This window comes from Ptychodera flava, chromosome 5, assembly GCF_041260155.1.
Source record: "Ptychodera flava strain L36383 chromosome 5, AS_Pfla_20210202, whole genome shotgun sequence".
Taxonomy (NCBI): domain Eukaryota; kingdom Metazoa; phylum Hemichordata; class Enteropneusta; family Ptychoderidae; genus Ptychodera; species Ptychodera flava.
This window is the reverse complement of record NC_091932.1, coordinates 45361222-45375248: the sequence shown is the minus strand read 5'-3', so window position 1 is coordinate 45375248 and position 14027 is coordinate 45361222. Positions and strand designations below refer to the sequence as shown.

General features: G+C 38.5%; 1 protein-coding gene across 5 annotated transcripts in view; it reads right to left on the bottom strand.

The window, feature by feature from the left end:
• The window catches only part of LOC139134092 (regulating synaptic membrane exocytosis protein 2-like), a 78160-nt gene that overhangs the window by 15079 nt on the left and 49054 nt on the right, over positions 1-14027 (bottom strand). For 3 of the 5 annotated variants that reach the window (XM_070700996.1, XM_070700994.1, XM_070700998.1), the window contains exons 16-17: positions 13332-13418; positions 682-741 (exon numbers count right to left, since the gene is read on the bottom strand). In XM_070700996.1, coding sequence (XP_070557097.1) covers positions 682-741; positions 13332-13418 — 147 coding nt within the window. The remainder of the gene's footprint in view (positions 1-681; positions 742-13331; positions 13419-14027) is intronic. The other 2 variants (XM_070700995.1, XM_070700999.1) reach the window with 1 other exon arrangement.

Here is a 14027-nt window from a genome sequence, read left to right as displayed (position 1 = left end):
AACGAAAATCCTATAAGCGCCATATTATTCCTATTATTTCTGATACATGCTGAAACAAATGCAAATGACTGCATTACGAAACGTCACCATTACGGATGTAAATTGCAGCTAGGCTTAACGAACTACGCTCGTCACCACAAAGTCTGCATACAAACCGTCGGTCTGCGAAAATCCATATATGTTTTATTCAATGATAATAAAGTAAGTAAAATCAGCTGACGTTTATGTGTATGTTCGTTATAATCTTCTCAATGACCCGTCAGTCCAATGTCATTAGTAGTGTTCACAAAAGAATAACATGTTCAAGTGACATAACACCACACGAGACATTGACCGATGCAAAATGTCATGAAGCAGGCATGGCCAGCGTATACCTAAACGCTATCTCACATTAAACAAGCCAGAACTAAAAGTGACCAATGGAAATGTAGGAGGAAATAGACACAAAGCACGGAACACCGCCTATTCACTACTGTGTATAGGGTCTTGCGGACAATCCACATGTAGTGATGTAAGATTAACAGGAAGCAGTGAGCACATCCACTCAGCTTTCAAATTGAGCGCACTGGACATGACAAAAACACTATAGAATTTAAGCATGCTTTAGTATTTTCCATGCAACAAGAGATATGTACAATGAAGGCTTGACTTGAGTGACATGACTATGACATAGAAAATTACCTCTGTCTTTCCGAGTATCACTTGGTGATGCTGGGGGAGTAAGATTAGGGCTATTTGTGTCTATAAATAAGAAAAATTGCGTGCCCATTAATTTCAAACGTTAACTGTGACCGTTGTATAGCAACAACATGATGAGCTACATATGCTTAGCAGCATCTTTGTGGACTCTTGCATGATGGGTAAAAAATGTCTTGTCCAGTAGGCAAGTATCATAGCTGCCAATTGTCACATATTAATACAGAAAATGACTTTGCAAAAGTGAGTTTACATCTTTAAAGCGTGAAGTAGAAAAAGTTGTAGTGATAAAGTGATACTTAATTTATGACAAGTGGGAGCCTTTATTTTGTGACATCGCATCGAACAGCGACGATAGATTTGATCATAACAAGTAACAGGAACGTTAAGGCTATTGGACTTTGGCATGTTTTGATACCTCTCAATACTTTAATAGCTGGTTCCTTAACCCGAAAGGTCGATTGGTGCTGTGGTATTTCCGACCCGTATACGCCCTATACAACTGACATACTTAGCATTGATTCTACGAACTAGTAAACATATATGTTTAAAATATATCGGCGTCAGTCAAATACACTGTATGCGATTCTACTAAGTCAAACTACTGTAAGTACTGTGTCTTTTAGCTCGGCTACATAAGATAAGTAGTGTTTTTTTGGGAAATAACATGTCATTAGTAATTAAGCACTTGCAATAAACGGCAGACCTAGTTCTTCTTTTTTGCCATGAAAGGCACTTTTTAACAGTGACTTTAATCTTAGCGAAAAACGTTTGTGATGTGTAATAACAACAAACTTGAACAGACGGCAACTGGAAGTCTCATTATGGTGGAAAGACGGGCAATTGTGTGTGGATATTGTACTGAGGAAACAAAATTACGGAAGGTCTTTATGTTACAACTTGTCCGCGGGAGATCAAAAGGAATGCTGCAGTGACGTGGGAAGTCCCTCCCTTGATAACAATGCCCCAGGTCGCATTGCGATGGCTATTATCAATGCTTTGGGGTGGTCTATCCACGACCACAATGTTATAATCTCCACGTGTCAGTGAATAACGCTCGATATCAAGACTGTAATCAAGGTTGTCGCCTTGGAAACAACGCATTAAATCTTAGAAAATGTTATCATATCAATGGTATCTTTCTTGACTACGAGAATCGGAAAGTAAACGACTTAATGAATCCAGGGGTTGAAAGCATGAATAATGTTAAGCTGGTCAAGACTATTCCCAAGGCTATTGAAGAATCCAAGAAAGAGAGAGAGATAGAGATATCACTTCACTGCATTTTTTGCAAAAGAATCGAACAACATGCAAAAAGCTCTGCCGATCGTTACTCTGCTAAACCTGGCACGTACAAACCCTAGATGCAAAGTTTACGTGTTCTAAGAAATCAATCGCTGTGCTAGTCGAATAAAAGTTTTGCTCACAGCAGATGCGATAAAGCTATTGTTAAAGTAATACCCTATCAAAAACGTAAAACGTGAGGGTTTGCACGAAGAGAAGAGAAACAAGCACAAACGGTTTACGAATTCTCTGAAGGGATTGTATACTGCTATAGGATTATGCGCTGACATACATTCTGTTTTACATTACTCCACATTATGTTTCTACTGCTGTAAGGTGTACTTTTGCCCACACTGCTCCTCACATTTAAAGTACGCAGTGGAACAGTTATATAATCGTGACAAAACTGACGTGTAGTACAGAGTCACTTGCCAAATACAATGTTCATGAAATCTTAGGTCCTTTTCATCGTACCGTGTTTTTCGCTGAAGAACACACTGCGAGTCTGTGTTAGTATGACATCAGAACCAGTCCAATAATTATAGCCATTCAAAGTAAAACATTACCAGGTCCGTGAGACGTTTTGTTCACAGCATTGAATCTATCCTGGACTGATAGTAAGTGATGGAACTCCGTATGGAATGGAACTCCGAGAATATTCCCTTTAAAGCTCCATAAGCTGTATCTTTTGGCTATTTCTTCAGTACTTTTGTTTTGTGGTTTCCCGATACTTCTGCATTGAATCCCTAAAAACTGCAATTTAATGCCAAGTATTTAGCATATCAATAAAACCTATATGAGTATAATCTCCATCGTTAACGTTGAAAATTGTATTCAAGTCAGGACTAGAATTCCTTTGTAAACAATAAACAATGATCACTACACACATACAAGCTGTGTTGACAAAAAGAATACTCGAAATTTCAGCATGACAAACGGATTAGGGTCAGACACGGTAGTTGATATACAGAAGCAGAATACTGAAACACTTGCCACAAGTTACAGCTTATGTCCCTTTACGGTGAGCTTTTATGCTAAGAACTAGGGTTCTATGTCGTTCAATCAAGAATATTCTTCTAAACATGAATCTTCTTCTAACATGAGGTGTTTTACAGTCATTGCACGAAGACTCCCTCCACAGTCCCTTACTACTGTAGGGAAGAAGTGTGAGATTGCGAAGTTGCAGAGCAGTTTACAATTTGATAGGCCTTGATTACTTTTTAATGTCGACATTGTTATGTAGGTCATTTCCCCCACACTCATCATGACCTGAGTTCAATTAGTCTAGAACATTCTCAAGGTCACTGCCCTTAATGACCTCACAACCTTGAATTCAATTAGTCATGTTTGGAATGTTCTGGAAAGTTGATTAGTTGTGTAAGAGAGATAATTTTAGAACAGTAATTAGCATGTCAATAAAAGTTCTAGATTGTTCTTATATGCCTTTATAAAAGGGACGTGCACAGCTTCTAGTCAGACTTTTGGGATCGTGTCTCTTGTGTGTTACTAAACTCCAGCAGTAGTCATTCTCAAGACTTTTCAAGACCTTCACTGCCAACGCTGGATTTATACTGTGGACTTTGTGCAAATTCAAGCCTGCAAGCCAAAGGACTGTTCATTCATCCGACTGACTGTTACAACTCTGAGACTGGAGCTTTGCCGTCCCAGCTGAGATAAGTAGTCTGTACACTTTTAAAGCTTGTACTCTGTCCCTGACTTAGCAATTAGTTTTGTTTTCGTAATAAATTTTGTTTAAACGTAAACTGCTGAGTTCACCCTTTTGTTCGTTTTCTCTGCACGTAACAAATTGGGGGCTCGTCCGGGAGACGAATATTTTGAGCCGTTTGACAACATTTTGCCTACCTTTTCAAAACTACTGTATACTGTGAACTCAGCGAAATTCAATCATGGCGGAATTCAAGCCAGACGAATTTATGGATGACCTTGATCAGGACACATTTAATTCCCTCAGAAAAGACAACCTCATAGCACTGGCCAATTTCCTTAAAGTAGATGTCAAAAGATCTATGCGCAAGCGAGAAATACAGTTCAAGATTGCAAAACATTTAGTTAATTCTGGCCATTTTGGGGAGTCTGCCTTAAAAGATTATGAGCCTGAGTCTTCCTTCGAACTCAAAAAATTAGAATTGGAAATACAGGCAGATTTCGAGCTAAAAAAATTGGCATTAGAAAAAGAAAAAGAATTACAAATGAAAGAAAAAGAATTACAAATGGAAAAGGAGAGACAGGCATTAGAAAAAGAAAAAATACAAATGCAGTTAGAAATGGAAGAAAGACAGAAAGAGAGGGAATTGGAAATGAAAGAAAAAGAATTGCAAATGGAAGAAAGACAAAGGGATAAAGAAAGAGAGGAAAAAGAAAAGGAAAGAGAATTAGCAGAACACCGACTGCAGTTAGAAATGAGACGTTTAGAGCTTGGAAAGTCAGGAAAATTCTTCCCTTCAGACGGTTTTGACATCACTAAGCATTTCAGGTTAGTTCCCCCTTTCCAAGAAAAGGATGTTGACAAATATTTTCTCCATTTTGAGAAACTTGCTCAGAGTCTGAATTGGCCTAAGGAGTCCTGGTCTATGCTTTTGCAGAGTGCTTTGGTGGGTAAAGCCAGAGAAATTTACATTCAGTTGTCAGTAGAGCAGGCTTCAAATTATGATTCTGTGAAGGAATTAATTCTCAAGGGTTATGAGTTGGTGCCTGAAGCTTACCGTCAGAAATTTAGGGATTGTGAGAAGGTGAAGGATCAAACTTATGTTGAATTTGCTCGAACAAAAGAACAACTGTTTGACCGTTGGTGCTCTTCTGAAAAGGTCAGTCAGAATTATGACAAATTACGACAGCTTGTTTTGATTGAGGAATTTAAAAGGTGCATCCGGAGTGACATCAAGACGTTTATCAATGAACAAAAGGCAGATACATTAGAGGTTGCTGCACGTTTGGCCGATGATTATTCATTGACCCACAAATCTTCATTTCTCAGCAAACCATCCCAGTCTTTTTCATACAGAAACAATGCAGGTAAATTTAACTCCTCCTTTTCATCCAAGAATTTCTCAAAGGAGAGTAGGAAATCAAATGACAGCAGTTCACACAGTTCAAGTAGCACTCCCACATCATCAGATCCCAAGTCTCAATCTCCTTCTGACAAACAGTTTGGTACACTTTCTTGTAATTATTGTAAGAAAGACGGCCATTTAATGTCAGAGTGTTTCAAATTGAAAAGAAAACGTGAAGGTCAAAGTGGTCAAAGTGGATCTAAGCCCACCGGCTTTATTTCTTCATCAACTCAATTAGAGTCTAATAATGTGTGCAACACATTTTCTGAGGTTAAACCCCTCTCATCCCCAATTAATGAGGTCAAGGTCAATTCTTCTCAAGATAGCATTATGGGTATTTTCGAACCATTTATTCATGATGGTTTTATATCACTTTCTAGTGATTTTTCTTCCGCTACCCCTGTCAAAATTTTAAGAGATACCGGGGCTTCCCAGTCTCTTTTGTTGGCAGATACCCTGCCATTTTCTGAAAAGTCATTTTCAGGTTCTAAAGTTCTTATTAAGGGGGTAGATTGCAATGACTACATTCCTGTTCCTCTCCATAATGTCTATTTGTCTTCGGACTTTGTTTCTGGACCTGTGACTTTAGGTATTAGGCCTTTTTTGCCTTTTGAAGGGATTCACCTTCTTCTTGGAAACGACCTTGCTGGGGACAAGGTCATTACTAATCCACTTGTGACTGATAATCCTAGTTTAGATCAGGATCCAGAGCCAATTGAACAAGAGATACCCGATTTATTTCCTTCATGTGCCATTACTCGAGCCATGTCAAAGAAAACTTCCGAGAATCAAAATACTCTCAAAATAATGTCACAGATGTTGACTTAAATGACACCTTTCTCAGTCAGGTGTTTGACACGGATCATTCCGTTATCCCTCGTGGATTTGAAACTTCCAGTAAAACTTCTGCTGACCAAAGTCAGACATTTTCTAGATCAAATCTCATTGCAGAACAACACAAAGACCCAGATATTTTGTCTTTGTTTGACAGGGTAGATGATGAAGGTAAAACTTCAGATAGCTCTGTTTCCTATTATACAAGTCTGGTATTCTCATGCGTAAATGGAGACCTCCAGATGTTTTGGTTGATGACGATTGGGCTATAAAACATCAAATTGTGGTTCCAAAGCCCTACCGTGCTGAAATATTGCGCCTGGCCCATGAAACTCCCTGGGCTGGTCACTTAGGAGTCAGGAAAACGTATCATAAATTCTCAGTCACTTTTATTGGCCTAATCTCAGGCAGGATGTAGCACATTTCTGTAAAACTTGTCACACATGTCAAATGGTAGGAAAGCCAAATCAGACCATTCCAAAGGCCCCTTTACAGCCAATTCCTGCATTTCAAGAACCATTTAGTAGGATACTAATAGACTGTGTTGGGCCCCTACCAAAAACAAGATCAGGAAATGAGTACATGTTGACAATTATGTGTACATCAACTCGGTTCCCCGAAGCCATACCACTGAGAAATATAAAGACAAAGACTATAGTGAAAGCTTTAGTCAAATTTTCACTTTATTTGGCCTCCCTAAATGTGTCCAGTCCGATCAAGGCTCCAACTTTATGTCTGGTATTTTCAACAAGTAATGGATCAGCTAGGCATTAAACAGTATAGGTCGTCAGCCTATCATCCAGAAAGTCAGGGTGCTCTTGAGCGATTTCATCAAACTTTGAAAAACATGATTAGGACCTACTGTTTTGACACAGAGAAACAGTGGGATGAAGGAATTCATTTTCTGCTCTTTGCTGTTAGAGAGTCAATTCAAGAGTCTCTTGGTTTTAGCCCATTTGAGCTTGTATTTGGACATACAGTCCGTGGCCCACTTAAGCTCGTTAAAGAGAAATTCCTGTCTGACGACGATGATTGTCTGAATATTTTGCAATATGTGTCAGATTTTCGTACAAAACTCTCTAAAGCATGTGAATTAGCCAGAGAAAATCTTGAGTCATCTCAGCAGTCAATGAAAACCAGATATGATAAAAACACCTCAAAACGGAAGTTTGAACCAGGTCAAAAAGTTCTTGTTCTACTTCCGGTTCCTGGCAAACCACTCCATGCTCGTTACTTTGGACCATACCTAATTGATAAGAAATTGAGTGATTTAAATTACATCATAATAACACCTGACAGGCGAAAACAAAAACAGCTATGTCACATAAATATGCTTAAGCCATATTTGGATAGGGATAATCCTACTATAACTCAGCCTGTCAGTGCAGTCAGTTCAAACCATTATGAAGATAGTGATACTGAAACTGACTTGAGTGAAAATACTCTAAACTCAAAGCTGGGCTCGGTCAAGCTTCAGAACTCAGAAATCCTGGAGAAGCTGGAGTCTACAAAGTTGGCACACCTCCAGCCAGAACAACAACAACAGCTGAAAGAACCAATCCATGAACATTTGTTCCAAGATGTTCCAACGAGGACAAACATCATCTACCACAACGAAGATGTCTGCGACAGTAATCCAGTGGAACAACATCCAGACGGACTGAATCCTGCGAAAGCGGAATATCTCCAGGAGGAAGCCAAGTATTTGCCGAACAATGACTTTATCGAACTCAGTAAAAATAACCGGACTTTGCCGTGCATACTTTATGCCAAATTCAGTGCCATTTCAAGTTTTCCAACAACAAATTGCAAGAAGATAGTCATGGGACATCCTGTTTGCTACTTTTCACGCAAATTTAACAAATCCCAGAGAAACTACTCTACAATTGAAAAAGAGTGTTTATCTTTGATATTAGCTTTACAGCATTTGAAGTTTATGTACTTCTTCAAATCAGCCAATAGTGGTTTATATTGATCACAACCCTCTTGTTTTTCTGCAGAAATTTAAAGGCAAAAATCAGAGATTGCTAAGATGGAGTTTAATGTTACAGGAGTTTAATCTTGACATTAGACATATCCAAGGCAGAGACAATTTAATTGCAGACTGTCTCTCTCGTATTTAGAGTTTATTTTTGAGTTTATTGTTGTTCACTTTCAAGAAATTTTACTTTAGAGTAAAAAAAAAATTTTGAGTACTTAAATCCTTTTCAAGATTACATTTGTAAAAGAAAGATTTTTCTTTGAAAAATTTTCTTTTTGAAGAGGGGGTGTGTTATGTAGGTCATTTCCCCCACACTCATCATGACCTGAGTTCAATTAGTCTAGAACATTCTCAAGGTCACTGCCCTTAATGACCTCACAACCTTGAATTCAATTAGTCATGTTTGGAATGTTCTGGAAAGTTGATTAGTTGTGTAAGAGAGATAATTTTAGAACAGTAATTAGCATGTCAATAAAAGTTCTAGATTGTTCTTATATGCCTTTATAAAAGGGACGTGCACAGCTTCTAGTCAGACTTTTGGGATCGTGTCTCTTGTGTGTTACTAAACTCCAGCAGTAGTCATTCTCAAGACTTTTCAAGACCTTCACTGCCAACGCTGGATTTATACTGTGGACTTTGTGCAAATTCAAGCCTGCAAGCCAAAGGACTGTTCATTCATCCGACTGACTGTTACAACTCTGAGACTGGAGCTTTGCCGTCCCAGCTGAGATAAGTAGTCTGTACACTTTTAAAGCTTGTACTCTGTCCCTGACTTAGCAATTAGTTTGTTTTCGTAATAAATTTTGTTTAAACGTAAACTGCTGAGTTCACCCTTTTGTTCGTTTTCTCTGCACGTAACAACATGTCGTCCGCGTAATCCACAAATGAGTTATGAACTACAGATACTTGACTTCAAATTGCAATCCTCTGTTTAGGTATAAGATATCGGAGGGTCGTAGGCAGTTAAGGTATCAATCGCCGATACCATTAATGACGAAGATAATAGAATTTCTGTGTAGAACACTGATATATTTTCATCTAGCATGAGACTACCCGCACTTAATCAACCTGATAACATCGCTGTACATTACAAAGTAATATCAGAGTGTCACACACATAGCTTATGTGCATAAAGGCTTTCGGCCAATTTATAACAGTCTTAGGGGGCATCGTGTTGCAAATGTTCAAAAGTGTTGAGTTACAAAATTCAAACACGATCTTCCAAGTCCTTATTGGCCGAGTCACACATTAGCTATTTAAACAGCTTATATGTACGTCTCGCTCTTACAATCGTTATCGTACAGTATTTCAGACGATGATCAGTATGTCGATCTCCTTGCATAAAGAACATCATGTTTAGTGTAAATAATCCGTATTTTGCATGAATCGTTTAAACTTCGAGAATAACTTTACTTTCGGCAGGCTCTATTCCCTCTTTTTTCCCTTTACAAGGACATTGCTCTGTCCACGATGACTCTGAGCTGGGACAAATATACAATGCAAGATCCGAGGTACATGAATATTCCACATTGATTAAGGGTAATTGGCATAGAATTTAAATACCGAAACAATGCTCATTAATGTAATCTGCATATTTGAATATCATTATACCTCGCATCTTGCACTAATAGCTGGGACAAAAGCATAAAATACAGCAATAATGATAATATAAGTTTTACTCTAGGTGTACAGCCAGCATCTCTCGTGTACTCTTATATATTATTGCCTGAATACATGGGTTTATGTGCCCGAGAGCAGGTGACAATTTGCCCGACGCCAGGAGGGCAAATTGTCTCCTGCTGCGAGGGCCACAAAAACCCAAGTATTCAGGCAATTATATTTTATTACATGCCTCGTGGTCTACAACATGAATCCTTTCGCAAGTACAAAGATTCTAAACGTGAATTTAGGAGAGAATTAAGAAAACAACAACGCCAAGCTGAAAGGGAAAAGTATGACTTTATTGAAAACTGTTTAGAACTTGATCAGTCTCTCTTTTGGCGTAGCATCAACCTTCGCAGAAAAAAATCTGACGCTTTCCCAGTTCTGAAAGTTAATGGCGTGAAAATTTCTGATCCCGACTGTGTTGTAAATGCATTCGCACACCACTTCAAGCAACTTTACGAACCGTCAGAAGATGAAGTGTTCTCAGCTCGTTTTAAATACCAGATCGATAACGAAATTCGTAAATTGGTTAAAGACAGTCAACGTAATACTGACACCATTCTTTGTAAACCTTTGTCAGCTGATGAAATCACGCGTGCTATAGGGAAACTAAAACGTAATAAAGCAGGTGGCCCTGATAATTTAACGTATGAGCATATTATCTTCGGAGGGCCTTCACTCGTGAATTCTTTGTTACACCTGTTCAATTCAATCATCACCGTTGAATATGTTCCCTTCTCGTTCAAAACTGCTTTCCTTGTTCCAATTTTCAAGGGTGGTGACAAAAATCGTTTCGATGCTTCAAATTATAGAGGCATTTCCTTGCTTTCTTCACTGCAGAAACTTTTTGAACTTTGCATTTCACAGCGTTTACAGCCCTGGCTTGCAGAAAAACAAATTCCGCATCCCTTACAAGCCGGTTATCAACCGGGTCAAAGCAATATCACGACAGCTTTCTGCATACTAGAAACAATTTATTACCATGTAGAAAGACGCAGCAAAATTTTTTCTTTGTAGTTTAGATGTTCATAAAGCATTCGATTCAGTATGGTGGAACGGACTTTTTCATAAATTGTATTCTGATGGCCTTAACTCAAAAGTTTGGAGGATTCTGCGAACCATGTTCTATGGCCAAGAATGTCAAATTGCCTTGGGAATGTATGTTTCACATAAATACCCTATTTTCCAAGGTGTGCGTCAGGGAAGTGTTCTCTCCACTTCTTTATTCCTACTTTATGTAAATGACCTTTCAAAGAACTGGAAAACAGTAATGTGGGTTGTTATATTGGCTCCTCGTTTGTAGGCTCGCCCTCCTTAGCGGATGATATTTCAATTTTAGCGCCAACTCGCTCTACTTGCCAGAAATTACTTGATATAGTTTGTGCTTATTGTTCAAATTGGAGACTGCAACTTTCTCCATCAAAGAGTAAACTTTTAGTTTTCGGAGAAACAAAGCGAGAACGCCACCACCAACGCAATCTTTCGTTACATAATTCTCCTGTCACAGAAGTCGACTCTATCACTATTGTTGGCATGCAAATTACCAATACACTATCTTCGATAGATCGCACATTATCTGCCTGTAAAAAAGCCAGGAGATTGATAAACTCGCTTCGCAGTGTGGGTATTGGACCGCATGGTCTAAATCCAATTCTTAGCTGTGAAGTCTGGAAACGTGTGTGCCTTCCAGCTGCTTTTCATGGATGTGAGCTTTGGTCTCTCACAAAAACTGAGCTGATTATGCTTGAGAAAAGTCAGCGTTATGCTGCTAAAATCATACAGGGTTTCCCCATCAGAACTGCCACTGACTTCGCTTTAAGTGCTTTAGGTCTAATTTCAATTGAAGCCTATATTGACAAATGTAAACTGTTATTTTTTGGAAATCTTTGCAACTGTAATATTCTTTCAACAAGAAAATGTATTTTTTTACATCGTCTTTTTGAATTCAAACTGTCTTCTACAGAGAAATCTTTAGGATTTATTGCTGATACTGTTAAGATAATTTCAAAATACGATCTGACATGCTTTTTGATGAATTTTGCGCCACTGGCTATTTCCCGCCAAAACCTATTTGGAAAACAATTGTGAATGATGCCATCCATGAGAATGAAAATAATTGCTGGAGACAAAGATTGGAAAGTAGAGATGATATGCTGGTTTACTCTCGATTGCACACTAAGTTGGCTCCATTTCACTTGTACACATATTTACGCAATTTTCCTGAGCGCCGTGAAACTGTTTACAGTATTATGAAACTTCTCACTTTTCCTAGAAATGAAGTCTGTTTTAAGTGTCAAAATACAGTTGATGATGTTTTGACTCATTTGTTAACTTCCTGTTGTCATACAACAATAGCAAGAGACTCTTTTTGGAACCGTCTTTTCGACAAAATGAGCATTACTGTTTCTGCAACACTTTACAACTTAAATGACCTTGACTTTATTAGTAATATTTTAGGAGATTGTATTTACATGATTAACTACCAGCAGTCAGATGAACAAGCAACTCTTCAAGAAATTGTGCTGGACTTTGTGCAAATGTGCCTTGAGAACTGAACTCAGTACCGTGTATTGCTTTCTGTCAGAAGCTTACTTGTATAATTTAGTGGGGGTTTTTTGGTTTTTTTTGAGTAACTTTTTCCCTTAATACCTCTGTAATTTAATGTGTTGATGTAACTCTTCTCATGTTTTGAGGAGGAATAAAGAAACAACAACAACAACAACAGATTTGCACTCACGCCGAGGCATGTAATAAACGCGCACATCTTCACACTCGAATGGGTCCGTTTTAGTGTGTAATATTGGCTACTGGCCGAGTAGATTCTTAATATGTTTTTGCTAAGCGGTAACAAGACATCAATCTCCCATGTGCCATCACCGACACTTCAATTCCCGTTTTCAATTTCAATATGGCGGTACGATTTTGCGCTGGCGCAATCGGGAAGCTGTTTTGCAGCGCGTGAGCTATGACAGTTCTATCACAGAAACTTCACTGAAATATCCTCAACAAATACTTTACAGTAAAAATATATATTGATGAATTCTTCCACTGCGACAAGGAATGAGCCAAATATTGTTTCACCAAAACACACAACACTTTGTAAGTTTCTGGTTTTGATACCGAAACCACCTTTCCTGGCACACTACTTTCACCATTGCTGATTTTGTCAATTATACTATTTAAATGACTGTGTTTATTGTTTTCACCTCTTAATTGGTGTGTTTGCATCTAAAGATTTGAAACGCCATAAGGCAAGAGCATCAAATTAGATGCTGATTGCGAGGCGGGTCATACTACCTCTTGCAAGTCTCAAAAGAATATGCACCCCGGCAAATTGTACAGCTTGCATCCCATTTGCCCACCGACGTGTACACTAATGGTGCGCTGACAATTCTGAAACGCCGCTGCAAGAAACATCAATTTTCAGGCCGTCAAATATTTTGGGGATAACATCCCAAATCACATTTGATTCTTCTTCGCTACCTTAGTTTATTGAGCAATAGCAATAATTGGGGTGTTACAACGACTAATCCGCTATATATTCTTAAATGTACAGTTGGATTTCTGTGACGTGTTCAGAAATATCTTGTTCAGGGTCGGGTTTAGTTGTCAAGAGAATATGATAGGTATTAATGTCTGGTACATTAGGGCAATGCTTCGTGATATTTGCCTGTGTCAGTGGTTAGCAAAATAACATTCTGCTTAACAAGCTATTGCTATTCTCGCTGGCTCTAGGGATTCACTGAAACTGAAAATGATCTGCGATACACCATTAATGAGAGGTAACCATGGAAACAAACCTATGATGGCATCTTCAGGGGCGGTGGAAGCTCGGTTTCTACCGGTCTGTACGCTGCTTCCAGTACTTGATGACACGGATCGCTCACCTATTTGGAGAAAGCACATATTGGTGACACATTTGAGTCTGTGTTTACAGATTGGTGCAGATTTAAGGGAGTTAACAACATCAATGAGATTCTGAATGACAAGAAGCGTGTTGACAAGCAGGCATTTTGATTACATTATAAACTGATTCTTCTTCCATTATTACATGCCTCGTATATCGAATGTCGCGCGCTCCATAGGATACGATGGTAACTAACTTGTTGATGGCATCGCAGGCTTCATAGCCATCATTAGACTGACAGTGAACCGGTTCTATTGTCAACTTGAACACTTCGGGATTTAAAAAATTATGAAAATACATGGTTTACATAGGAAATACTGTTTTTTACAGAATTATGCGCAAAAAATTCAATAAACCAGATAACAGTGATTCAAATATATCAATGCGCCGTTCGATGATGAAAATCGTTCTACTTCTTCAACAGATTTTCGACTGACATGGAAATAAAACATTTGATTGTCATTTGTGTGTAAACCAAAATATTTGGAGTGAAACTAAAGAGAGGCATGTAGTAAAAACATAGATCAAACAAGAGACTATGTACCCTCGGGGCAGGAGACCATTTGCCCGACGTAAGGAGGGCAAATGG